The sequence below is a fragment of the Passer domesticus genome, chromosome 31 (assembly GCF_036417665.1).
Source record: "Passer domesticus isolate bPasDom1 chromosome 31, bPasDom1.hap1, whole genome shotgun sequence".
Taxonomy (NCBI): Eukaryota; Metazoa; Chordata; class Aves; order Passeriformes; family Passeridae; genus Passer; species Passer domesticus.
The window spans coordinates 2515184-2539727 of NC_087504.1; the positions used below are offsets into that span (position 1 = coordinate 2515184).

Consider the following 24544-nt stretch of genomic DNA (forward strand, 5'->3'; position numbering starts at 1 on the left):
GCCCGGGTCCCTGCTTCCCCCCAGCATCCGCCTGCCCCCAACCCCACCACGGGGTGCTGGGCACCAGGATACCCCGGCAAGGTGCCCCCCGTGCCTCTGGGGCTGTGTGGCAGCTTTGTCCCCTGTCCCCAGGGTTGGGGGGGAGCAGCCGAGACCCCAGAGATTGCTGAGGAGCTGGTGGGGCGTTTTGGGGAAGGGGCTGCGTGTCCGTGGCTCCATCCCCCGTGCTGTGCCGCAGCTGGCCCGGAGCTGCCCGGCCATGGAAGGCTCCTCCTCGCTGCTGGACGCCGAGGCCGTGGCGGACCTGGTGCTGCTGGACCCGCTGACCGAGGAGTCGCTGGTCCAGACGCTGCGGGAGCGATTCCGCCGGCGCGACATCTACGTGGGCAGCGGGACAAGGGGGATTTGGGGGGGCGACGGGGGCTGATGGGGGGGATTGGGATATGGGATGTGGGATATGGGATGGGGAATGGGATATGGGATGTGGGATGTGGGATATGGGACGGGGATTGATTGGCAGGGCTGGAGGGGCTGGAGGGGCTGAAATGGGGATTGGGATATGGGCTATGGGATGGGGATTGGCAGGGCTGCAGGGTCTGGGATGGCAAGTGGGATATGGGATACAGGATATGGGATATGGGATGTGGGATGGGGATTGGCAGGGCTGCAGAGATGGGGTGGGGAATGGGATATGGGATACGGGACATGGGATGTGGGATGTGGGATATGGGATGGGGATTGGCAGGGCTGGAGGGGCTGGGATGGGGAATGGGATATGGGGTATGGAATATGGGATATGGGATGGGAAGAGGATATGGGGTCTGAGATGGGGATTGGGATATGGGGTATGGGATGGGAAGAGGATATAGGGTCTGAGATGGGGATTGGGATATGGGATGTGGGATATGGGGTATGGGATGGGGATTGGCAGGGCTGGAGGGGCTGGGATGGGGAATGGGATATGGGGTATGGAATATGGGATATGGGATGGGAAGAGGATATGGGGTCTGAGATGGGGATTGGGATATGGGGTCTGGGGTATGGGATGGGGATTGGCAGGGCTGCAGGGTCTGGGATGGGGAATGGGATATGGAGTATGGGATATGGAGTATGGGATAAGAGGATATGGGGTCTAAGATGGGGAATGGGATATGGGGTATGGGATGGGGATTGGGATTGGAAAAGCTGCAGGGTATGAGATGGGGAAAGGGATATGGAGTATGGGATGGGAAGAGGATATGAGGTCTGGGATGGGGACTGGGAGGGCTGCAGGATCTGGGATAGAGAAAGGGAGACCTTCAAGGTGAGCCTTGGGGAGGTGAGGATATGAGGTCTGGGCTGAGGAAAAGGATCTGGAGAGTGGAACTGCAAAGTCTGGGGTGGGGAGCAGTATATGGGGTCTGGGATTGGAAGCAGGAGAACTTTGGGGTCCAGAGTGGGAACAGGGCATGGGGCCTGGGATGCGAAGTGGGACGGCTGCAGGGTCGAGGGTGAGGAGCGGGATTTGGGGTCTGGGATGAGAAGGATCTAGGAAGCAGGAGGGCTGCAGGGTCTGGGATGGGGAGCAGGATCTGGGCTCTGGGATGAAGACAAGGATCTGGGATGGGGATGGGGAGCACCAGGACCCCCCAGCCCCTCATCCCTGCTGCCCCACAGACGTACATTGGGAATGTGGTGATCTCGGTGAACCCGTACCAGTCCCTGCCCATCTACACCCCGGAGAAGGTGGAGGAATATCGCAACTGCAGCTTCTTCGCCGTCAAACCCCACATGTGAGCACGGGGAGGCTGGGGGTGCCCTCGGTGCCCTGCGTTGTGCCAAGGGCAACACTCCCAGGCAACCCCAAGGTGTTGGGGTCCAGCTGGGGCAACACCACAGCCACAACGGGGAGGTCTTGGCGTTTCCTGAAGCCCCCAGCTGGCTCCAGCCCCTTCCAACCCCTCTTGCCCCCAGCTATGCCATCGCTGACGATGCCTATCGCTCGCTGCGGGACCGGGACAGGGACCAGTGCATCCTCATCACCGGCGAGAGCGGCGCCGGCAAGACAGGTACGGCCGGGGCTGCCAGGGGGGGCTCAGGGCACTGCGAGGGGTCGGTGGGGTGAGGGGCACACCCCCAGAGCCCACGACCCCACCGCAGTGACCCCCACCCCTCGCCGGCAGAGGCCAGCAAGCTGGTGATGTCCTACGTGGCGGCCGTGAGCAGCAAAGGGGAGGAGGTGAACAAGGTGAAGGAGCAGCTCCTGCAGTCCAACCCTGTGCTGGAGGGTGAGTGCCGCACGTCCTGAGCCCCCCTCCCGCATCCCGGACCTGCCCTGGAGCCCACCGTGACCCCCCCTCCTCTCCTGCAGCCTTTGGGAACGCCAAGACTGTGCGGAATGACAACTCCTCCCGATTCGTGAGTGACCTGGGGAGGGGGATGGACCCTGCTGGGGCTGGGAGCGCAGAGGGGACAGGGATGGGGGGATGGAGCTGCCAGTCCCACCAGGACCCCCTTCCCTGACCCATCCCCTTCCCCCAGGGCAAGTACATGGACATTGAGTTCGACTTCAAGGGCGAGCCCCTGGGAGGGGTCATCAGCAACTGTGAGTAGCCGCCACACCCCAGTGACACTGACCCTGACCCTGCGGGAAATTGGTTTGTAGAAAATCCCCCAAACCTGACAGAAGGTTCTGTCGTCTGTATACAAACCTTGAGATAAAATGTGCTGACTTAAAAAAAAAAAAAATAAATAAAACAGATATTGTTGAGAGAGAAACAGAACTAAAACCAAATTTCAAAAGATAGTCTTGCAAAAAAGGCTTCATGAAGCTTTGCAAAAATCAGAGAAATTGCAGAATACATTATTAAATTATTCAAGTGTTTATTCTAGTAGTTATCCAAGTCACAACATGACTTAATCCAACATCCCTGCAGACCTGCTGGAGAAATCCCGCATTGTCCGGCACGTGAAGGGCGAGAGGAACTTCCACATCTTCTACCAGCTCCTGGCTGGGGCTTCCCCACAGCTGCTCCGTAGGTCCAGACGCCGCAGGGTGGGGGATTTAGAGGTGGAACAGGCGCTGGGGAGGATCGTGGCTGAACTGCCACCTCCTGTCCCCAACACCAGAGCAGCTGAAGCTCCGCCAGGACTGCGGGCACTACGGATACCTGAACCGGGAGGGCTCCAGCCTGCCTGGCATGGACGATGCCGCCAACTTCCACGCTATGCAGGTACCCCCACAGGAAGACAGGACCCCCCAAAAAAATCCCGGAGCCCACCCCATCCCCTGAGCTGTTGTGTCCGTCCCCAGGATGCCATGAGGGTCATCGGCTTCTCGCCCGCCGAGGTGACGGAGCTGCTGGAGGTGACGGCCGTGGTGCTCAAACTGGGCAACGTCCAGCTGAGCAGCAGCTTCCAGGCCAGCGGGATGGAGGCCTGCAGCATCAGCGACCCCCAGGGTAGGGATGGGGGACAGGGATGGCAATGGGGGGGACCCCCGCAGCCCCTCCTTGGCTCTGGCACTGCCGTCTCCTCACGCAGAGCTGCGCGAGGTCTGCGAGCTGATCGGGCTGGAGCCCGGCGCGCTGGAGCGGGCGCTGTGCTCCCGCACGGTGAAGGCGCGGGATGAGACGGTGCTCACCAGCCTCACCGTCCCCCAGGTAAGCAGGACCACCCCCCAGCCGTGGGGCTGATGCCTGGCAGCCCCCCAAGAGCCACACCAGCCCCTCTCCATTCTCTCCAGGGCTACTACGGGCGGGACGCGCTGGCCAAGAACATCTACAGCCGCCTCTTTGACTGGCTGGTGAATCGTATCAATGCCAGCATCCAGGTGAGCCCCAGGGCATCCTGGAGCCCCAGCAGGACTCTGGACCCCCACCCCACACAGGGCTCAACACCCCGTTATGTCCCCAGGTGAAGTCGGACAAGCAGAGGAAGGTGATGGGCGTCCTGGACATCTACGGCTTTGAGATCTTCCAGGTGAGCAAAGGATCCACCAGGCCCCGTTCAGGGGGTTGGGAACAGCGTCTGGGACACGGGGCAGGGCTGGGGGCTCGGGAAGCAGCTGCCACACAGGATCCTTCCACCGCAGGACAACGGCTTTGAGCAGTTCATTATCAACTACTGCAACGAGAAGCTGCAGCAGATCTTCATCCTGATGACGCTGAAGGAGGAGCAGGAGGAATACGTCCGAGAGGTACCTCCAGCTCTTCCCAGAGCACGGCCCCAAGGAGTTTCAGCCCTCCTGGGATGGGGAAGTGCCGGAGACGGCTCCGCCACACGTCCCTCCCTCGCCCCGCTCCCTGCTGAGAGCACATTCAATGGCAGGAAGGGATTTGGGATCCTCATCCCCGTGGCAGGATGTCCGGTTCCTGCCCCACAGCAGCCGGGGGTGTCCGTGGGGCAGGGTCTGGGTTATCCCTGTGCCTGACCCACATCTGCTCTCAGGGCATCCAGTGGACCCCGGTGGAGTTTTTTGACAACAGCATCATCTGCAACTTGATTGAGAACGTGAGTTGCCCACCCGGTGCTGGGATCTTGGGGTTCCAGCTCCCCCCACAGCCCAAACTGGGATGCACTGGGGCTGGTTTGGGGTGACACCATCCATCGTGGACAGAGCACCACCGGGATCCTGGCCATGCTGGACGAGGAGTGCCTGCGGCCCGGCGTGGTCAACGAGGACACCTTCCTCACCAAACTCAACCAGCTCTTGGCCACGCACAAGCACTACGAGAGCAAGGAGACGCAGAACGCGCGGCGTGTCACCGACGCCAGCCTGCCACCGCGCTGCTTCCGCATCCACCACTACGCCGGCAAGGTCCGGCAGCGCCTGCTCCTCTTCCCTGTGCCATGGTCTTCATCCCACAGCCCTGACCCTCTTCTCAGCACCCTGACCCTCTTCTCAGCACCCTGACCCTCTTCCCAGGACCCTGATCCTCTTCCCACTGCCTCAATCCTCATCCCAGAGCCCTGATCGTCTTCCCAGGACCCTGATCCTCTTCCCAGTGCCTCAATCCTCATCCCAGAACCCTGATCCTCTTCCCAGCACCCTGATCCTCTTCCCAGTGTCACACTCCTCTTCCCAGAGCCCAAATCCTCTTCCCAGAGCCCTGATCCTCTTCCCAGCACTGTGATGCTCTTCCCCATGCCACACTCCTCTTCCCAGAGCCCTGATCATCTTCCCCATGCCACACTGCTCTTCCCAGAACCCCAATCCTCTTCCCTGAGCCACACTCCTCTTCCCAGAGTCCTGATCCTCTTCCCAGCATCCCAATCCTTTTCACAGCATCCCAGTCCTCTTTCCAGCACCCCAGGCTTCTTCCCTGCATCTCAGACTTCCTCCTAGCTCTCTGAACCTCTTCACAGCATCCTGGTCCTCTTCCCAGTGCCTCAGACATTTTCTCAGTGTCCCAATCCTCTTCCCAGCACCCCAGAACTTTTCCCAGTGCCCCAATCCTCTTTCCAGCATCCCAGACATTTTCTCAGTGCCCCAGTCTTCTTCCCAGCACCCCAGTCCACTTCCCAGTGCCTCAGTTCTCCTCCCACTGCCCTGCTCCTCTTCCCAGTGCCTCAGTCTTCTTCCCAGCACCTTGGTCCTCTTCTCAGTGCCTCAGACCTTTCCTCAGTGCCCCAATCCACTTCCCAGCATCCCAGACCTTTTTCCAGTGTCCCAATCCTCTTCCCAGCACCCCAATTCTCTTCCCAGCACCTTGATCCTCTTCCCAGTGCCTCAGACATTTTCTCAGTGCCCCAGTCCTCTTCCCAGCACCCCAGTCCACTTCCCAGTGCCTCAGACCTTTCCTCAGTGCCCCAATCCACTTCCCAGCATCCCAGACCTTTCCTCAGTGCCCCAATCCACTTCCCAGCATCCCAGACCTTTTCCCAGTGCCCCAATCCTCTTCCCAGCACCCCAATTCTCTTCCCAGCACCTTGATCCTCTTCCCAGTGCCTCAGACCTTTTCCCAGTGCCCCAATCCTCTTTCCAGCATCCCAGACCTTTTCCCAGTGTCCCAATCCTCTTCCCAGCACCCCAATTCTCTTCCCAGCATCTTGATCCTCTTCCCAGTGCCTCAGACATTTTCTCAGTGTTCCAATCCTCTTCCCAGCATCCCAGACATTTTCCCAGTGCCCCAGTCCTCTTCCCAGCACCCCAGTTCTCTTCCCAGTGCCTCAGACCTTTCCTCAGTGCCCCAATCCTCTTCCCAGCATCCCAGACCTTTTCCCAGTGCCCCAATCCTCTTCCCAGCATCCCAGACCTTTTCCCAGTGCCCCAATCCTCTTCCCAGCATCCCAGACCTTTTCCCAGTGCCCCAATCCTCTTCCCAGCATCCCAGACCTTTTCCCAGTGCCCCAATCCTCTTCCCAGCACCCCAATTCTCTTCCCAGTGCCTCAGACCTTTTCCCAGTGCCCCAATCCTCTTCTCACTACCCCAGTCCTCTTCCCAGCACCCTAATCCTCTTCCCAGCACCCCAATCCTCTTCCCAGCACCCTAATTCTCTTCCCAGCGCCCCAATCCTCTTCCCAGTGCCTCAGACCTTTTCTCAGTGCCCCAGTTCCCTTCCCATCACCCCAGTTCTCTTCCCAGCACCCCAATCCTCTCCCCAGCGCCCCGCTCCCCTCCCCAGCTTTGCACAGGCGATGTGGGGCTGCACTGGGAGCAGGCTGGGGCTGCACCGTGCCCCCCTCCCCGGCCGGGCGCTGACCCCGCTGCCCTCCCCAGGTCACCTACAACGTGACGGGCTTCATCGAGAAGAACAACGACCTGCTCTTCCGCGACCTCTCGCAGGCCATGTGGGCGGCCCGGCACGCGCTGCTGCGCTCGCTCTTCCCCGAGGGAGACCCCCAGAAAGTCTCCCTCAAGCTGCCCCCCACTGCAGGCTTCCAGTTCAAGTTGTCCGTGGCATTGCTGATGAAGAATCTCTACTCCAAAAATCCCAACTACATCAGGTACCTGTGGCGTTTTCAGAGTTCCGCAGACAGAGGAGGAATGATTGAATCTGGCTCCGTGTTATTATTTTATGATCTATGTTATATAAAAAATACTATATTAAAACTATACTAAAGACTAGAGAAAGGATACAGACCGAAGGTTTAACAAGATACTGATGAAAAATGTGTGACTCCTCCCAGTACTAAAACTATACTAAAGAATAGAGAAAGGATACAGACCGAAGGTTTAACAAGATACTGATGAAAAATGTGTGACTCCTTCCAGAGTCCCGACAAAGCTGATGGTGATTGGTCATTAAGTAAAAACAATTCACATGAAACCAAGGAAACAATGTTGGTAAACAATCTCCATTCCAGAGCAGCAAAACGCAGGAGAAGCAAATCAGATAATCATTGTTTTCATTTTTTCTCTGAGGCTTCTCCGCTTCCCAGGAGAAGAAATCCTGGTGAAGGGATTTTTCAGAAAATATGACAATGACAAGCCCTGGCAGAGACCCCCGGGGGTGCCTCTGTCACCCCAAATCCCCCCCCAAAGCCCCCCAAACCACCACTGCGCTCTGCAGGTGCATCAAACCCAACGACACCAAGTCAGCCATGGTGTTCACGCCGGAGCTGGTGCTGGCGCAGGCGCGGTACCTGGGGCTGATGGAGAACGTGCGGGTGCGGCGGGCGGGCTACGCCTTCCGCCAGCTCTACGGCCCCTTCCTGCAGCGCTACAAGATGCTCAACCCCCGCACGTGGCCCCGCTGGGACCGTGGGGACAGGTACGGGGCTGCCACGGGTTGAGAGGGGTCAGGGGGCTGCCAGGGTGGGCTCTGATCGTCCTCGTCTCTGCCACGGTGCAGGGAGGGGACCGAGGTGCTGCTGGCAGGTCTGGAGTTCCCCGCCGAGGAGCTGGCGTTCGGCCACACCAAGATCTTCATCCGCTCGCCACGCACTGTGAGTTTGGGAATGGAGAGTCCAGGGGGTGTCCGGATTTCTCCTGGGAGTTCCTGGGTGATGCCACAGCCCCTGGGGCTGCTCAGTGAGCCAGCGCTTGCCGTGGCTGTCGCCAGCTCTTCGACCTGGAGCGGCAGCGGCAGGAGCGCGTGGCCCAGCTCGTCACCCTGATCCAGAAGATGTTTCGGGGCTGGCGGTGCCGCACCCAGTACCAGCTGATGCGCAAGAGCCAGATCCTCATCTCCGCCTGGTTCCGTGGCCACAGGGTGAGGGCAGGGCAGGTCCCGGCCACCCCTCTCCCCCTGGCTCTCCGAGCCCACCCCACTCACGCCTTTGTTCCCCCGCAGCAAATGAACCGGTACAAGCAGATGAAGCGGTCGGCACTGATCCTGCAGGCTTATGCACGGGGCTGGAAGGTGAGGGCCGGGCAGCCCCAGGGCCACCACCGCACCGGCCTGGTGTGGGGGAGCAGGGTGGGTGGGGAGAGGGGCTCTGCGTGCCCCACGCTGGGACCAGGAGCTCCGTGTGTCCCACGGCGGGACCAGATTCAGCCTCATCTCCTCTCCCCGTCTTTCCTCCTTCTCTCCTGCCTCTCTCCTGCCTCTCCCCGTCTCTCCATGTCTGTGTTGGTGCCTCCCCCCCGGGCTCCCTGGGCTCTCACCCCCACAGTCTCGCCGGCTCCTCCGGGAGCTGAAGTCCCAGTGCCGACGCCAGGCGGCCGCCACCACCATCGCCGCTCACTGGAGAGGGTACCAGGTAACGGGGCCACGCGCCCTCAGGCCGCCTCTGTCCTGCTGTCCGTGCGTCTGTCTGTCTGCCCACGCTGTCGGGCTGGAGCCTCTGTCCTCTCCACTGGGGCCAAACAGGGATGGGGGATGTGGGGGACATGGGGGATGTGAGGGATGTGGGGGACGTGGGACACCCTTGTCCTTCGTGGGGCTGGTGGCGATGTCCGGTGTCCTCACCGCTGGCGCTGTCCCCGCAGGCTCGCAGGACCTACAGGAAATATTTCCGTTCCAGCGCCAGCACCTGCCTGGCCAACTTCATCTACCGGCGGCTGGTGAGTGTGGAGGATGAGTTGTTAAATGCCCTGAAATAGCAGGAGAAGCAAATCAGATAATCATTGTTTTCATTTTTTCTCTGAGGCTTCTCAGCTTCCCAGGAGAAGAAATCCTGGTGAAGAGATTTTTCAGAACACATGACAATGACAAGCCCCGGCAGAGACCCCCAGGGGTGCCTCTGTCACCCCAAATCCCCCCCCAGTTTAGGGTGATAACCAACAGAGTTACAAGTGTTGGCTTATGCCACAATATTTCTGACAAATGTATTTCCCACTTCTGTTTTATCTAACCTGGGCTGGGGGAGAGGGGGCCACGGTGCCTCCCCAGCCCCCTGGCCTGCTGGATGCCCCTGTCCTCTCCTGAATCCCTGCCACGTTGTCACCCCCAGGTGCACAGGTACCTGGTGGGGCTGGCAAAGAACCTGCCGCCGCTGTCGGTGATGGATCGGACCTGGCCCCCGGCGCCCTACAGGTTCCTGGACAACACCAACCAGGAGCTGAAGAACATCTTCTACCGCTGGAAGGTGGGAGCAGGGGGAGATGGGGAGAATTCCAGCTTTGGATCTGGGTGCGCCAGCTCCCCTGGGAGGTGTTTGGTGGCACCAAATCGTCCCCTCCCTCGGCAGTGCAAGAAGTACCGGGACCAGCTGCCGGCGTCGCGCCGGGCCCAGCTGCAGGCCAGGCTCTGCGCCAGCGAGCTCTTCAAGGACAAGAAGACCCTCTACCCAAAAAGGTGCCAGGGCGGGGGGCTGGGGGTGCAGGGGAGCTCAGGGCAGCAGGGGCTGATGGCCTCGTCCCCAGCCTGCAGCAGCCTTTCCGCGGGGAGTACCTGGGGCTGAAGCAGAACCCCAAGTACCAGAAGCTCCACGCCGTGGCCAAGGACAAGCTGGTGATGGCCGACACCGTCAGGAAGGTGAACAGGGCCAGCGGAAAGGTGAGATCCTGCTTTGGCCCCGTGCCCTGGGCAGTGGGAGGGCACACGGGGCCACCGTGAGCCCCAGCTCTTGGTGACCCCCTGCCCACGTTGACCTGGCCACAGTGACCCCCTGCCCACACTGACCACCTGCTCATGCTGAATCCCTGGCCACGGTGACCCCCTGCCCATGCTGACCCCCTGCCCACACTGACCCTGTGCCCACACTGACCCCCTGCCCACAATGACCCCCTGCTCACACTGACCCCCTGCCCACGCTGACCACCTGCCCACACTGACCCCTGCCCACGCTGACCTCCTGCCCATGCTGACCACCTGCCCACGCTGACCCCCTGCCCACGCTGACCCTCTGCCAATGCTGACCTGCCCACACTGACCACCTGCCCACGCTGACCCCCTGCTCACACAGACCCCCTGCCCACGCTGACCCCCTGCCCACTCTGGCCCCCTGCCCATGCTGCCCTGCCCACACTGACCCTCTGCCCACACTGACGCCCTGCCCAAGCTGACCCCCTGCTCACACTGACCCCCTGCCCACACTGACCTGCTCACACTGACCCCCTGCCCACGCTGACCCCCACCCACAGACAGTCCCACGCCTGCTGCTCCTCACCACCGAGCACCTGGTCCTGGCTGACCCCAAGGCCGCCCAGCCCAAGACCGTGCTCAGCCTCAGTGACATCCATGGCGTCTCCGTCACCCGCTTCTCCGACGGCTTCCTGGCCCTGCACCTCAAGGAGGTACCTGGGGAGGGGGGCCCTGGGGGCTCAGGGGGTCCCCAGCAGGGCTGACCCCCCGATTGCCCCCCAGGTGTCCACAGGGGCCAAGGGTGACTTCCTGCTGCTCAGCGAGCACCTCATCGAGCTGGTGACCCGCCTGCACCAGACCTTCGAGGCCACCACGGGGCAGGCGCTGCCCCTGCACATCACGGACAGGTGTGGGCGTGGCTCTGGTGGGCGGGGCTAGAGTGGGTGTGGTTACAGTGGGCGGAGTCTGAAGGGCAGGACTATAATGGGTGGGGCAGGGCTGGGGCACAGAGGGTGTGGCTTCTGTGGGTGGGGCTGCAGTGGGTGGGGCTATTGTGGGTGGGACAGGGCGGTGCCCAGGGTGGTATTGAGGTGGGGGTGGAGCCTCCAAGGGTGGGGCACCATGCGAGTGACCTGATTGGCTGCAGCAGGAAGCTGCTGAGGAGTGGGCGTAACCAAATCAGCTCATTGGGCAATGAGGGGACGGGCGTGGGCGTGTCCCCCTCCCACCTCTCCATCCTGACCCCTCCCCTCCATCCTGCCTTCTCCCCTCCATCCTCCCAGGTTCTCCACCCGCTTCCCGAAGGGCGACGTGTCCATCACCGTGGTGGAGTCACCCAAGGCCAGCACCAACGGCCCCGTCTGCAAGAAAAAGGGCAGCAACAAGATGGAGGTCCTGGTGCACTGAGGGGACCCTCGCCCCTCACCAGGACCCCCCACCCTCACACTGGCACCCCCGAGACCCCCTTTGTGTCATCCCCCACCCCTCTGGGTGCTGGCAGCACCCAGGCACTGCTCCAACCCCATTAAAAGGATGCTGAGGTGTCGGTACCGGGGCGGTGTCACCTCATTACGGGCAGGTGGGACCTCAGGGGACCTCAGTGCCCAAGCTGGGGGGCACGGCCCAGCCTGGTGATGTAGCCCCTCATCCTGGCTTCCCCCTTTTCTGACTTTTCCTGACGCCTGATTGCAGCCAGCGCTCAGCTTGTGGTGATTGGAAAGGCTCCAAATTGTGGCCACTTCTCCCATCAAGTGGCTCACAGCTCGCGCTGCTTCAGAGGCAATTTCTTGGCGGCCGTGGGTGGCTGCATGTGAGGTCCCTGTCATCCTCCTGCCTGCACTGGATGTCCTTGTCCCCCTGCCCAGGGTCCCCCCACCCTGCTGCAGGACACCCATGCAGGGGCTCCTTGCTTGGGCTGGCACTGGGGCTGCACTTGGGGACAAGAACGTGGAGAATGGGACAGAGGGAAGTGCTGCACAGCCCCAGCGACACTGCAGGACCTGTGGGACTTCCATCAGTCCTGCACAGGACCCCCATCAGTCCTGCAGTGCCCAGGATGCCCTGGACCCCCAGCAATCCTGCAGCTCTCAGGACGTGTGGGACCCTGCCAGTCTTCCAGCCCTGAGAATCCTCAGGACCCCCATCAGCCCTGCAGCCCCCAAGACTCTCTGGACCCCCACCAATCCTGCAGCTCTCAGGATCTGTGGGACCCTGCCAGACCTCCAGCCCCGAGAATCCTCAGGACCCCCATCAGCCCTGCAGCCCCCAGGACTCTCTGGACCCCCACCAATCCTGCAGCTCTCAGGATCTGTGGGACCCTGCCAGTCTTCCAGCCCCGAGAATCCTCAGGACCCCCATCAGCCCTGCAGCCCCCAGGACTCTCTGGACCCCCACCAGTCCTGGAGCTTTCAGGACCTGTGGGACCCTTCCAGTCCTCCAGCCTCGAGAATCCTCAGGAATCCTCAGGACCCCCACCAGCCCTGCAGCCCCCAGGTCCTTCAGGAGCTCCATCACTCCTTCAACCCCCCCAGGACCTGCAGAACCCCTGCCAGTCCCCCAGAACCCTCAGGACCCCCATCAATCCTCCAGCCCCCCTGAACCCTCAGGATCCCCCATCAGCCCTGCAGCCCCCAGGTCCTTCAGGAGCTCCATCACTCCTTCAACCCCCCCAGGACCTGCAGAACCCCTGCCAGTCCCCCAGAACCCTCAGGACCCCCATCAATCCTCCAGCCCCCCTGAACCCTCAGGGCTCCCACCAGTCCTGCAGCCCCCAGGACCCCACAGCCCCCATGCCAGGCTCTCCCCCCCTTTGCTGCCTTTCCCCCTCTGCGCTCATCAAGCTCTTGAAGAGGGTTTTTATCCTGTCCCCGCACATCACCCGCGGTACCTTCGGGAGCTGCCAGCTCCCCGTCACACGTCACCACCAGCACCAGCTCCCAGGTGGGCCCCGGAGCTCCGTTTGTCGTGCAGGGGGGAGCGTGTGCGGGCAGCTCCCGCACGTGGGGGGGGACACGTGCGACACTTTGGTGGCCTGGCCGTGTCCCAGCACCGAGGGCTCCCCGCTGCCGGCTCCGTCACGTCCCAGCACAGGGACCTTCCCCCGGCGAGGGGCGAGAGCCGTAAACAAGCCCGGGGCACCGCGGCTCTTCACAGCTGCGTCGCACTTGGCATCTCACAAGTAGGTGTTATTAATTAATTAGACCGTCTCTGGCCAGGCTCCGGTTTAATTAACGTTGCCGGCGCTGCAGATGCTGCCCTGCCCCGGGCTGTGTTGCCACGTGAGCCGCCGCTGCCCGCCGCCTTCCCGGGGGGCTACCGCAGCCACCGGAGCAGTCGCCACCGCCTGTTGCTTGGGATGGAGTCCTTGCCTCTCGTTTGCCGGCCCAGTCCTTCCCTCTTTCCTTGCCTCCCTCTGCTTTCCCCCAAATTTTCCTCCCCATCTTCCACCTTGGCACATCCTGGCACCAGGCCGGGCACGCTGCAGTGGGGCAGGGTGTGAGGTACCTGTGTGTGTGTGTGGGCACACCTGTGCTCGCGTGTGCACGGCGGGAGCCTGGATGATCCCCTCTCCCCCTCGAGACCCCCCCCAAACCCTGTCTGCACCGCCCAGCATCCAGCCAGAACCATTCCTCCGTGCGTGTCCCCACACGTGCCAGCAGCCCCACGGTGACATCCCCACAACGAGGGGCCGGGGGCTGCGTGGGCACGGTGCCCGTGTGCTGACCCCCCCCCAGCCCGGGGGTGCCTGTGTGGGCACGCGTGTGCCGCTGTGTGACTCCGTGTGCCACGAGCGCTGGCGGTGTCACGGTGCCTGCGTGGGCGTGAAGCCGCAGGGTGGGGGTACCACTCCCCCCCCCGGCCCCCATTGGCAGCTCTCCTCTCGCCCACCCACGCCGTGCCATGGGCAGAGCCCCTTATTTAGCGCCGAGCAGCCGCCGCTGTCCCGCTACTTCGCCTCCCGGCTGAGCCCGGGCCGGGGGAGCTGCCCACGACCACCACGGCTCGAGGAGTCCCTGCTCCGAGCAGCGAGGGTCCCTCAGCCCCCGACTCCACCGACGGGCTCGGCAGGTCTGTGTCCCCGTGTCCCCCACGGTCCTGGGGGCTTCCAGGGGTCCCCGGGAGCTGCTGTGCCCTGTCCTCGCCCCGCTGGGGTTAGGGGAAGGCAGAAGGAGGAAGAGGAGGTTGGGACAGCGCTGGGGAGGCCGTAGGGAGGGGGAGAGATGGGGTGAAGGTGTTGGTTGAATTTGGGGAGGGTTTGGTGGGGGGTTTCTGGAAGCAAGTCGGGCTGTGGGCAAGAAAATGCGTGCCAGGAAGTGTGCCTGGGGATGCCAGCGTGCCAGGGAGCGAGTCAGGGGACAGGGGTGTGCTGAGGGGATGCCAGTGTGCCAGGGAGCGAGTCAGGGGACACGGGTTAAGGTGCAGGACGGAGCCCGAGCCGTGTCCGTGCCCCCTCCTCGTGTTTGCCCGGCTCGTGTGTGAGCGCACAACCGTGGCACCACGGGCACCAGCGGGGACGCGGCACCTCCGGGGCCCCTGCACGCCCCCACCCCGGTAATGCATCCCCGGGCTGCAGCACCCGTCCGAGGGACACCGGCAGCCCGGGAAGCGGCGTGCTCCCCCTCCGCACGCCCCCGGCCCCCCCGGTCTCCCGTCTCTTTCCCTCCCCAGAGCCCGGTTCGCTTCCAGACTCATCCCTGCCCGCCCCATCGAGGCTCGCAGCAGCCCCGGGCCTCGCCGCTGCGTCGCTGGTCGCTGTCCCCGTGTCCCCCCGAGGATGAAGAACCGGCCGGCGCTGGCGGTGCTGCTGCTCCTGGCGCTGCCGCTCGCCCTCGCCCGCCGCGCCCCCGCCGCCCCGCCGGGCCCCGCGCCGGTACGGCCGTCGGGGGGGAAGCGGGGGCAATCCCGGGACCCCCCCGGAGCCCTTCCCACCCCTCTCACCCGCCTCGCTCCCGCAGGGGATGCCCGTCCCGGAGCCGCTGCCGTGGAGCGCCCGCGGCAGCCCCGGGGCCGCCGCCGCCGCCGCCGCGCTGGAGCTGCTGCGGGAGGAGGGCGCCGGTGAGCGGCGGGGGGGCTTGGATGGGAGGGGGTCGGTCCGCCCGGTTCCCGCTCACCCGTTTCGGTCTCTTCCAGGTCCCCCCGCGGCGCAGCAGAAGAGTAAGTCCCGCCCGCTGCCGGCGCCGGTGCCGGCGCCGGTACCGGTGCCGCTGACGGCCGGTCTCTCCGCAGGAGACATGCACGATTTCTTCGTGGGGCTCATGGGGAAGCGAGCAGCGGAGCCCGGGCGAGCGGCGGGGCGGGGAGGCGGCAGCCCGGCCCCCCGGTGCTCGCCGGGACCCCCCGCTCCCGGAGAGACCCCGCTGCGGGCGGCCTGAGCGGCGGAACGAGCCCCCCGCGGGGTTGTGCCCGGTGTCCCGGGGACGGTGGGGCCGCGGAGCCGCGGGGAGCGTGTCCGTGCGCCTGTGTACACTGGGGCGTGCCGCGTTATACAGCCACCCGTGTCTGCGCGGGACACGCGCGAAGTGCGGCTCCGTGTCTTGGCTGCGCCTCCGGGGCCCGCTCGGGACAGCCCAGGGGACGGGGATGGGGATGAACCCAGGGGATGGGGATGAGCCCAGGGGATGGGGATGGGGATGAACCCGCGGGGATGGGGATGAACCCTCGGGAATGGGGGATGAGCCCACGGGAATGAGCCCACGGGGATGGGGATGAACGCACAGGGATGGGGATGAACCCGCGGGGATGGAGATGAGCCCGCGGGGATGGGGATGAACGCTCGGGGACGGGGATGAGCCTGCGGCGAGGAGGATGAACTTTCGGGGATGAGCTCACAGGGACGGGGATGAACCCACGGGGGTGGGGATGGGGATGAACCCTTGGGGATGGGGATGAGCTCACGGGGATGAGGATGAACCCACGGGGATGAGCCCACGGGACGGGACTGCGGGGATAAGCCCACGGGAACGGGGATAAGCCCACGAGGATGAGCCCACGGGGATGGGGATGAGGCCGCGGGGAAGGGGATGAGCCCATGGGGATGAACCCACGGGAGCACAGGGGCCGGGGTTCGTGTGCTCTTGGGCTACCGTGACCGGTCCCTTCCCCACGGCGGCCTCCGGAACCGGAGAAGTGCCCGTGCCCCTGTCCGTGTCCCTTCCCGTGTCCGTTTGTCCCGCCCTGTGTCCGTGTGTCCGTGTCCGTCTGTCCCTCCCCATGTCCGCGTCCGTGTGTCCCGCTCCGTGTGTCCCGCTCCCTGTCCGTCTGTCCCGCCCCGTGTCCGTGTGTCCGTATTCGTCTGTCCCTCCCCATGTCCGTGTGTCCGTGTCCGTCTGTCCCCCCCGTGTCCGCCTGTCCCAGGCAGCGTCCGTGTGTCCCGCCCCGTGTCCGTGTGTCCCGCCCCTTGTCCGTGTGTCCGTATTCGTCTGTCCCTCCCCATGTCCGTGTGTCCGTGTCCGCGTGTCCCGCTCCGTGTCAGTCGGTCCCGCCCCGTGTCCGTGTGTCCCGCCCCGTGTACGTATCCGTCTGTCCCTCCCCGTGTCCGTCCGTCCCGCCCCATGTCCGTCTGTCCCTCCCCGTGTCCGTGTGTCCGTCCGTCCCGCCCCGTGTCCGTGTGTCCCGCCCCGTGTCCGTGTGTCCCGCCCCGTGTCCGTGTGTCCCTGTGTCCGTGTGTCCCTCCGTGTGTCCCGCCCCGTGTCCGTCTGCTGTCCCCCCCCCGTGTCCGTCTGTCCGCGCGTCCCGGCGGGTGCCGCCGCTCCGGGTCCTCCCGGCCGCGCGGGGGCGCTGCGCGGCGGCCGGCTGAGGGCGGCGCGGGCCGGGGCGGGCGCGGGGCGGGTCGGCGCCTTTGTGTGAGCCGGGCCGGGATGGTGCGGGGCGCCGGGCGGGTAAGGAGCGACCCCCGCCCGCCACCCCCGGCCCCCGCACGGCCCCCAGCCCCGCGCCGACCCCCTCCTACCCTCCCCGGGGCCTCTCGCTGCCTTTCGTGGCTCCCCCCGGGGGCCTTTCCTGCCCCCTCCCCGGGCCGCACCGGGACCCCGCTGTCCCCCCGGCCTGTTTCTCTCCGGGACTGCCCCCCGGCCCCCCATCCTCTGTGCGGTTCTTTCCCCTCCTGCCCCATCCCCTCCGCCGCAGAACCTGCCCAGGTGCTTTTTGGGCTGGGGAGGGTTTGCCTTCCAGAGCCTTCCTCGCCGCATCCTCATCCTCCTCCTCGCCCTGCCCTGCTGCCCGTGGTGTTTTCACCCCATCCCTCGCATCTCCATTCTCTGGGCTTTGGTTTTTCCCGGAGCTGGGGCAGGGGCAGCTCCAATCCCTCCAAACTCTGGTTCTTTGCTGCTTTTTGGGCTCACTGTTCCTTGTCTCAGGACGGGGAAGGCAGGGAATTGGGGATAGGGGAATTAAGGATAGAGTTTGCTGGGTAAGTTTGTGAAATCCCAAGAGCTGTTGGGGTGTCTGTGAGCGGGACAGAGGGACAAGCTGGGAGGACACTGGGGGGAATGGCCGGTGCTGTGGGACAGGTGTGGTGGCAGCTGAGGAATCTGAGAGGTGCCACCAAGAAATGCCGGGGGAATTCATCCCAGGAGAATCCATCCCAGGGGGATCTATCCAGGAGAATCCATCCCAGGGGGATCCATCCCGGGGAATCCATCCCAGGGGGATCCACCCCAGGGAATCCATCCCAGGAGAATCCATCCCAGGGAATCCATCCCAGGAGAATCCATCCCAGGGGGATCTATCCAGGAGAATCCATCCCAGGGGGATCCATCCCGGGGGGGTCCGTCCCAGAGGGATCCATCCTGGGGAATCCACCCCAGGAGAATCCATCCCAGGAGAATCCATCCCAGGAGAATCCATCCCAGGGGGATCCATCCCAGGGGGATCCATCCCAGGGGGATCCATCCCAGGAGAATCCATCCCAGGGGAATCCACAGGCTGGAATGCAGAGAATCCCACCTGGGAACCTGAAGTCTCCTTGTGGGTCCAGGTGGAATCTGAAGTGAAGGGATGAAGTGGCTGCAGCTGGAGGAGACCTTGAGAGAAATCCAACTGGCGTGTCCAGCCCGAGTGACATCTCTTTGGAGAGGAGCCTCCTCCCCAGCTTGGGAAGAGGGAGATGTCTGGAGCAGGTTCCAGCTGGGTCTCAGGGTCAGCAGGATCTCTGTGCCTGCCCCTGTAGCAGCAGGACCTTCAGGCTGCCTCTGAGAGTCGGTCCCTTTTTGTTTTGACTTTGCTGCTTTGCACATCCAGCCTTTTCCTTCCCAAAACTGAGGTGAAAGACAGGTTTAGTCCATCTCCAGCTGAGCAGCTGCTCCGTGGCTCCTCAGAAAGGTGCAAAACGACCAGGATGACGTTGCTTTGGTTGTTAAATAACATTTTTTTTTGCGTTTCCCCTCTGCAGAGCCCCTTGCCCTGCCAGTTCCGCGGATGAAAGCGTGAAGGCCGAGCTGACCGGGAGAAGGGCCTCTTGAGCAGCTGCTAAGATGGGCATGAGGATCAAGCTGCACAGCACCAACCACCCCAACAACCTGCTGAAGGAACTCAACAAGTGCCGGCTCTCCGAGACCATGTGCGACGTCACCATCCTGGTGGGCTCCCGCTCCTTCGCCGCGCACAAGGCCGTGCTGGCCTGTGCTGCTGGCTACTTCCAGAACCTCTTCCTCAACACGGGGCTGGACGCCGCCAGGACCTACGTGGTGGATTTCATCACGCCAGCCAACTTTGAGAAGATCCTGAGCTTCGTGTACACCTCGGAGCTCTTCACCGACCTCATCAACGTGGGTGTGATCTACGAGGTGGCGGAGAGGCTGGGCATGGAGGATCTGCTGCAGGCTTGCCACTCCACCTTCCCCGACCTGGAGAGCTCGGCCATCACCAAGCAGCCTGCCCTGTGTGTGGGGGAAGGCCGGGCTGGGCCGCTGGGCAGCACCTCCTCGGAGCAGAGCCACCCCTTGGGGGACGTGCGGAGCGGCGCCGAGCACTTCGGCCCCGAGCGGAGTTACCTCCTGCACGGGGACGTGGTGGGCAGCTACAAAGAGGATGACAGGAGTGCTGTGGCTGAGGCCAGCCAGGCTCTTCCCCTGATGCACCCACAGCAGCCTCCCAAGACAGAGCAGGAGTCGGATGCAGGGCAGTTTGCTCCGGTTGTGGGTCTGGGGGCCCAGCCCGGTGGGAATGTCGTGGCACAGAGCACAGGCAGCTCCTGCCCGCAGTACAAGGCCCAGAGCAATGGTGACTACAGCAAGGGCGGCTTCTTCCCCGCTGACCCCTCCCTGGATGTGTCCACAGGGAGCAATTCCTGCCCCAGCAACAGCGACCACTCTAAAGAGCAGGGCTTCGAGCAGATGGATGAGCTGCAGCTGGAGGATTTGGGAGAGGCTGAGCTGCATTTTGAGGATGCTGGAGAAGAGCTGGTCCCGTCTGAGGAGGTGATTGAGCTGAGCGATGACAGCGAGGAGGAGCTGGCCTTCGAGAGCGACAGCCGGGACAGCAAGGCCATGCCCTGCCAGGTGTGCAAGAAGGTTCTGGAGCCCAACATCCAGCTGATCCGCCAGCACGCCAGGGACCACGTGGACCTGCTCACAGGGAACTGCAAGGTGTGTGAGACCCACTTCCAGGACCGCAACTCCAGGGTGACTCACGTGCTGTCCCACATCGGCATCTTCCTCTTCTCCTGCGACATGTGCGAGACCAAGTTCTTCACCCAGTGGCAGCTGACGCTGCACCGGCGGGACGGGGTCTTCGACAACAACGTCATTGTCCACCCCAGCGACCCCCTGCCAGGCAAGGTGGCCGTGTTTGGGGGAGGGCCCGGCCCTGAGCTGGCCTGTGCTGCCTGCGGGAAGCCCTTGGCCAAAGATTTCCACACGGTGAGGAACCACCTGCTGGAGCACGTGAACCTGAAGAGCCAAACGTGCGGCGTGTGCGACCAGCGGCACCTGAGCCTCTGCAGCCTGCTGTGGCACGCCCTGTCCCACCTGGGCATCTCCGTTTTCTCCTGCTCCGTCTGCGCCAGCAGCTTCGTGGACCGGCAGCTCCTGGAGAAGCACCTGGCCGTGCACCAGCACGTGGAGGAGGCTCTTTTCCAGTGCCACTTCTGCAGCCAGAGCTTCAAGCTGGAGGCTGCTTACCGCTACCACGTCAGCCAGCACAAGTGCGGGGGCAGCCTGGACATCCGGGCGGGATTCGGGGAGCGCCTGCAGCCGCAGGGGCTGCCCAAGAGGAAGCTGCCCGAGGAGTTCCTGAGCGAGGAGCTGGCCCTGCAGAACCAGCCGGGGAACAGCAAGTACAGCTGCAAAGTGTGTGGCAAGAGGTTTGCCCACACCAGCGAGTTCAACTACCACCGGCGCATCCACACCGGCGAGAAGCCCTACCAGTGCAAGGTGTGCCACAAGTTCTTCCGAGGGCGTTCCACCATCAAGTGCCACCTGAGGACGCACTCGGGGGCCCTCATGTACCGCTGCACGGTGTGCGGCCACTACAGCTCCACGCTCAACCTGATGAGCAAGCACATAGGGGTGCACAAGGGCAGCCTCCCGCCGGACTTCACCATCGAGCAGACTTTCATGTACATCATCCATTCCAAAGAGGCCGAGAAAAACACGGATAGCTGATGGGGCGCTGCCGGAGGAGGAGTGGTGATGATGGAGGCTGTGGAGGAGGAGGAGGAGGAAAGGAAAAACAAACAAACAAACAAAAAAAAAAAGTTGTTTCGTTTTATTTAATGGTCAGGCATCATGGATGGAATTCTTTTTTTTTTTTTGGTTTTGGTTTAATTTTTGGTTTTTGTTTTTGGGCCTTCCTAGGGCTTTTTAGATTGGTGGCGTTGTACAAATTAACAGCACGTGAGGTACATCACTGTTTCAAGGAGTCTGTCGTGTTTACTTACCTCTGGTCCTGGTAGAGGCCATCGAGTTCTGTGCTTTTAGCATTTCTCACTAGTTTTTGAGTCTAGATTCTATTTTTTTTTTTTTTGAACCTTTTAGTCCACTTGACCAGGCTAACCCTGAGCTTGTCCACAAACTGATGCTGCTAAGATTTTCACACCTGACCTCAGTGGAGAGGGACAGAGCCAGAGCAGGCGCTGGACTCGAAGGAAAGGAACAAAAAAGAGAAAGAAAAAAAAGGAAAGAAAAAGACATTCTGGGCATCCCTGGTGTTGTGCTGCTACTGCCAGGAGACAGGCAAAGTGTGCTCTGGCTGCATTGCTGGGGAGAGGAGCAGGAAGCACCTGAGTGTGTAAACAAGGAGGGATCCCAGCAGGGAACCAGGAGCAGGGGATTCAGATTCCCAGATTCCCAGGCTCTGCCGTGGCTGGGACTCACTCGTGCCCTGAGACCTGGAGGAGGAGCTGAAGGAGCAACAGGACCTCCCTGCAGAGCCTGGGTGGAGGTGGCTGTGTGAGCGTGGAGATCTCCTGGAGGACTTGGAGAGGGAAGGGAGGCAGGTCCCTGCTCCTTGTGGGGTGATTTGTGGTGGCCACAGATGAGCCAGGAGTGTCCTGGCTCTGCTCTGCCCCAGCCTCACGCTGTGCCCTGGGCAGAGGGTCGGGATGAAGCTGTTGCCTTAAACTCCCTGGAAGGAGGAGAGACCCTTCTCCTGCCCGAGGGATCCCCCTGCCACGCCCTGAAGGTGTTCCCGTGTGTGGTTGGAGTGATGTGAGTTTGTTCATGGAGGGAGAGGGAGCCACAGCGATGCCTTGGCCTCTCCAGCTGCATGCTGGGCACTTCTGGGGGCTCCCCTGGGTGTGGGGGATCCCCTGGGCATAGAGGGGCTCCCTGGGCATGGAGGGTCTCTCCTGGGTATGGAGGGGTTCCCCTGGGTGTGAGGGGTCTCTCCTGGGCATGGAGGGGCTCTCCTAGAAGTGGGGAGTTCTCCTGGGCATGGAGGGTCTCTCCTGGATATGGGGGGCTCTCCTGGGCATGGAGGGGCTCTCCTGGGCATGGAGGATCTCCCCTGGATATGGGGGGCTCTCCTGGGCATGGAGGGGCTCTCCTAGGAGTGGGGGTCTCCCCTGGGCATGGAGGGGCTCTTCTGGGTATGGAGGGGTTCCCCTGGGTGTGAGGGGTCTCTCCTGGGCATGGAGGGTCTCTCCTGGGTATGGAGGGTCTCTCCTGGGTGTGGAGAGGCTCTGCTGGGCATGGAGGGGCTCTTCTAGGAGTGGGGGTCTCCCCTGGGCGTGGAGGGGCTCTCCTGGGTATGCAGGGGTTCCCCTGGGTGTGGGGGGTCTCTCCTGGGTATGGAGGGTCTCCCCTGGGCGTGGAGGGGTTTTCCTGAGTGTGGAGGGGCTCTCCTGGGCATGGAGGATCTCTCCTAGAAGTGGGGAGTTCTCCTGGGTATGGAGGTGTTCTCCTAGGAGTGGGGGTCTCTCCTGGGTGTGGAGGAGCTCCCCTGGGCATGGAGGGGCTCCCCTGGGTGTGGGGGGCTCCCCTGGGTGTGGGGGAGCTCTCCTGGGCATGGAGGAGCTCTCCTGGACACATGTCAGGCTCTCCTGGGCACAGGGAGCTCTCCTGGGCACAGGGAGCTCTCCTGGACACATGTCAGGCTCTCCTGGGCACAGGGAGCTCTCCTGGGCACAGGGGGTCTCTCTTGGCCCTGTGTCACGTCCACCTCAGCACGGGGGGCTCTCCTGGCCACTCCTGGGGGTCTCTCCTGGCCACCCTGGCAAGGTACCAGCAGTGTTAACACTGGGAAGGGCATGGATTGGCTTCTCCCTGTGTTTTCCAGCTGTGGGGCAGAGGTGGGCAGGAACAGATCATTCCAAGCTGGGATTGCCCTCGGGTAACTCATTCTACCTCACAAACAAGGAAGTGCTCGGGGCTCTCCAGCCTCGGTGGTCGTGGATCAGCTCCTGCACTTCTGTCAAGTTTTACTGTTAAAACTAAACTAAAAAACTAAACTAAACTAAACTAAACTAGTGATTTGCAAACCCTGGAAACTCACCCTGCTGCCCCCTCCCTGTGAAGGGACACCCAGGAGGGGACACCCAGGAGGGGCCATCCTGCAGTGGGGGCTGGCCTCAGAGAGCTCAGAGCACCCGGGGGTCTCTCTTCCATCTCCCCCGTGGCCTTGGGCAAGTCACTCACCTGTTTGCCTCAGTTTCCTCATCTGTAAAATGAGGGTGGTACCTCCCGTGGTACCGACCTACCTCCGGGGGCAGGGAGGGTGCCTGGAGCCGGGCTTGGGAGGAGGGGAGGCCCCAGAGCCAAGGGCAGCTCGCTCTGAGTTCTGAGCTCCAGGCTCGTGGTCATCACTGTGGGGCCGTGTTGGGTTTTACAAGAGAAAAGGGGAATTTTGGGAACGCCGTGGTGCTCTGGGCAGTGGTGGTGCTTTGGTGTGGGCACCTCTGAGCTGCTCTCTGGGTTTGTTTTGTGGAGTTGTGGGAGGGATGAGGCTGGCAGGGACATTTGGGGGTCACCCAGTCCCACCCCCTGCTCGTGCAGGGTCCCCTCGAGCGTGGAACTCAGGGCTGGGCCCAGCTGGGGACAGGGACAGGGACAGGGACAGGGATGGACATGACCTGCACTGCTCTGGAGGTGGCTGTGAGGGAAAGACAGGGCTGGGAGAGCCTGGAGAACCCTCCTGGAATGTTCCAGAAGCCGTGGTGAGCTTCAGGGAGGCTCCGCAGCCCTGCAGCTTTTCACTGAGCTGGAAAGCAAAAGCCTTTTGTGCACATAAACCAAAAAGAGAAGCTTTTACACCGAAACACCAACGGGCACAGCCAGCCCTGGGGGTGGGAAATGCAGGAGCCCCCCATTGCTGCTGGCTCTGAGCCTGGGAATTTCAGTTTGCCTGGGTTAAAATGGATCATTCCCCCCTGGAACACCCCAAACCTGCAGTGGAGGGGCTGCAGGGGCGGGTCTGGCCCTGCTGCTGCTCCTGGGGTTGATTCCCAGAGACCTGGGTGGGGGTCCTGGGTGTTCCTGAGCCTTTGGGGTGGGCAGGGATGTCACCCCTGTCCCCAGCCTGGCAGCTCCAGCTCGGTGTTGGCAGAGCCAGAGCAGAGCTCCATTCAGATTTTGTTCCTTTTCCACCACCTTGGCTCTCTCCTGCCCTCGGTGGCTGTGGGGACACCGAGCTACCTCCCCTGGGGCAGCCCGAGGTGTTTGCAAAGTGCTTTTGGGATCCTGGGGTAGCAGAGGGGAAATTCTGGCAGCATCCAGGTCATGGGAATTCCCTTGGGAGCGCAGGGAATCCTGCTCCAAGCCCAGGCTCACTGCCACCCCCACCACAAAATTCACTTTCCCTGTTCTCAGTGGATCCAGGTCTGTCATCAAGAGTGACTGAGAAAAAGAAGAAAGAAAAAAAGAGTTGAACTTGCTGTCTAACCTTTTTGTTAAGTTAATCGTAGGTACTGACCTCCTGCTATTTAAGTGTTTACTATCTATTTGCTGTAAAGTTTTGTATATTTTGTAAACTTCTCCCTCCCCCCCCAAATCGTAGATGTCTAAAATCGTTGTACATCGGGTTCTTTTCTACTCCATTGTTCAGCACAAAGTGTGGTTTTTATTTAGAATAATAAAATGGAAAACATTGAGCTCTTGTAGCTGCTTCTTTATAAAATGTGGTTTTGCCAGGAGTGCCTGGGTGATCCATAAAAATCCATAAAAATATCTCAGATTTCTCATTTGAGAGGGATCTCAACAATCCATAAAAATATATCAGA

General features: G+C 62.2%; 3 protein-coding genes across 6 annotated transcripts; all 3 read left to right on the forward strand.

The window, feature by feature from the left end:
* The first annotated feature begins 238 nt into the window (after window positions 1–238).
* MYO1A (myosin IA) lies at window positions 239–11441 on the forward strand. 2 transcript variants are annotated; one of them, XM_064401220.1, is made up of 28 exons: window positions 239–382; window positions 1657–1772; window positions 1954–2048; window positions 2163–2267; window positions 2351–2397; window positions 2521–2584; window positions 2916–3014; window positions 3109–3212; window positions 3293–3440; window positions 3523–3641; window positions 3725–3811; window positions 3895–3960; window positions 4073–4177; window positions 4429–4491; window positions 4598–4798; window positions 6702–6928; window positions 7495–7695; window positions 7777–7870; window positions 7987–8136; window positions 8218–8286; window positions 8540–8626; window positions 8856–8930; window positions 9320–9454; window positions 9557–9663; window positions 9732–9864; window positions 10452–10604; window positions 10675–10799; window positions 11175–11441. In XM_064401220.1, exons 1-28 carry the CDS (start codon window positions 260–262, stop codon window positions 11296–11298), a joined length of 3222 nt encoding a protein of 1073 aa, XP_064257290.1. In that variant the 5' UTR covers window positions 239–259; the 3' UTR covers window positions 11299–11441. The 2 variants fall into 2 exon arrangements, with proteins under 2 accessions (XP_064257290.1, XP_064257291.1); XM_064401221.1 differs by lacking the exon at window positions 8540–8626.
* A 2242-nt stretch (window positions 11442–13683) lies between these two features.
* LOC135288002 (dihydrolipoyllysine-residue acetyltransferase component of pyruvate dehydrogenase complex-like) lies at window positions 13684–15461 on the forward strand. Of its 3 annotated transcripts, none has more exons than XM_064401282.1 (5): window positions 13684–13959; window positions 14578–14761; window positions 14847–14946; window positions 15022–15045; window positions 15118–15460. In XM_064401282.1, exons 2-5 carry the CDS (start codon window positions 14666–14668, stop codon window positions 15261–15263), a joined length of 366 nt encoding a protein of 121 aa, XP_064257352.1. In that variant the 5' UTR covers window positions 13684–13959; window positions 14578–14665; the 3' UTR covers window positions 15264–15460. The 3 variants fall into 3 exon arrangements, with proteins under 3 accessions (XP_064257352.1, XP_064257353.1, XP_064257351.1); XM_064401281.1 differs by having other exon boundaries at window positions 13782–13959; window positions 14560–14761; window positions 15118–15458; XM_064401283.1 differs by lacking the exon at window positions 15022–15045 and having other exon boundaries at window positions 13779–13959; window positions 14560–14761; window positions 15118–15461.
* A 1209-nt stretch (window positions 15462–16670) lies between these two features.
* On the forward strand, window positions 16671–24415 carry ZBTB39 (zinc finger and BTB domain containing 39). The gene is made up of 2 exons (XM_064401226.1): window positions 16671–16769; window positions 18281–24415. Exon 2 carries the CDS (start codon window positions 18363–18365, stop codon window positions 20490–20492), a length of 2130 nt encoding a protein of 709 aa, XP_064257296.1. The 5' UTR covers window positions 16671–16769; window positions 18281–18362; the 3' UTR covers window positions 20493–24415.
* Window positions 24416–24544: the final 129 nt, after the last annotated feature.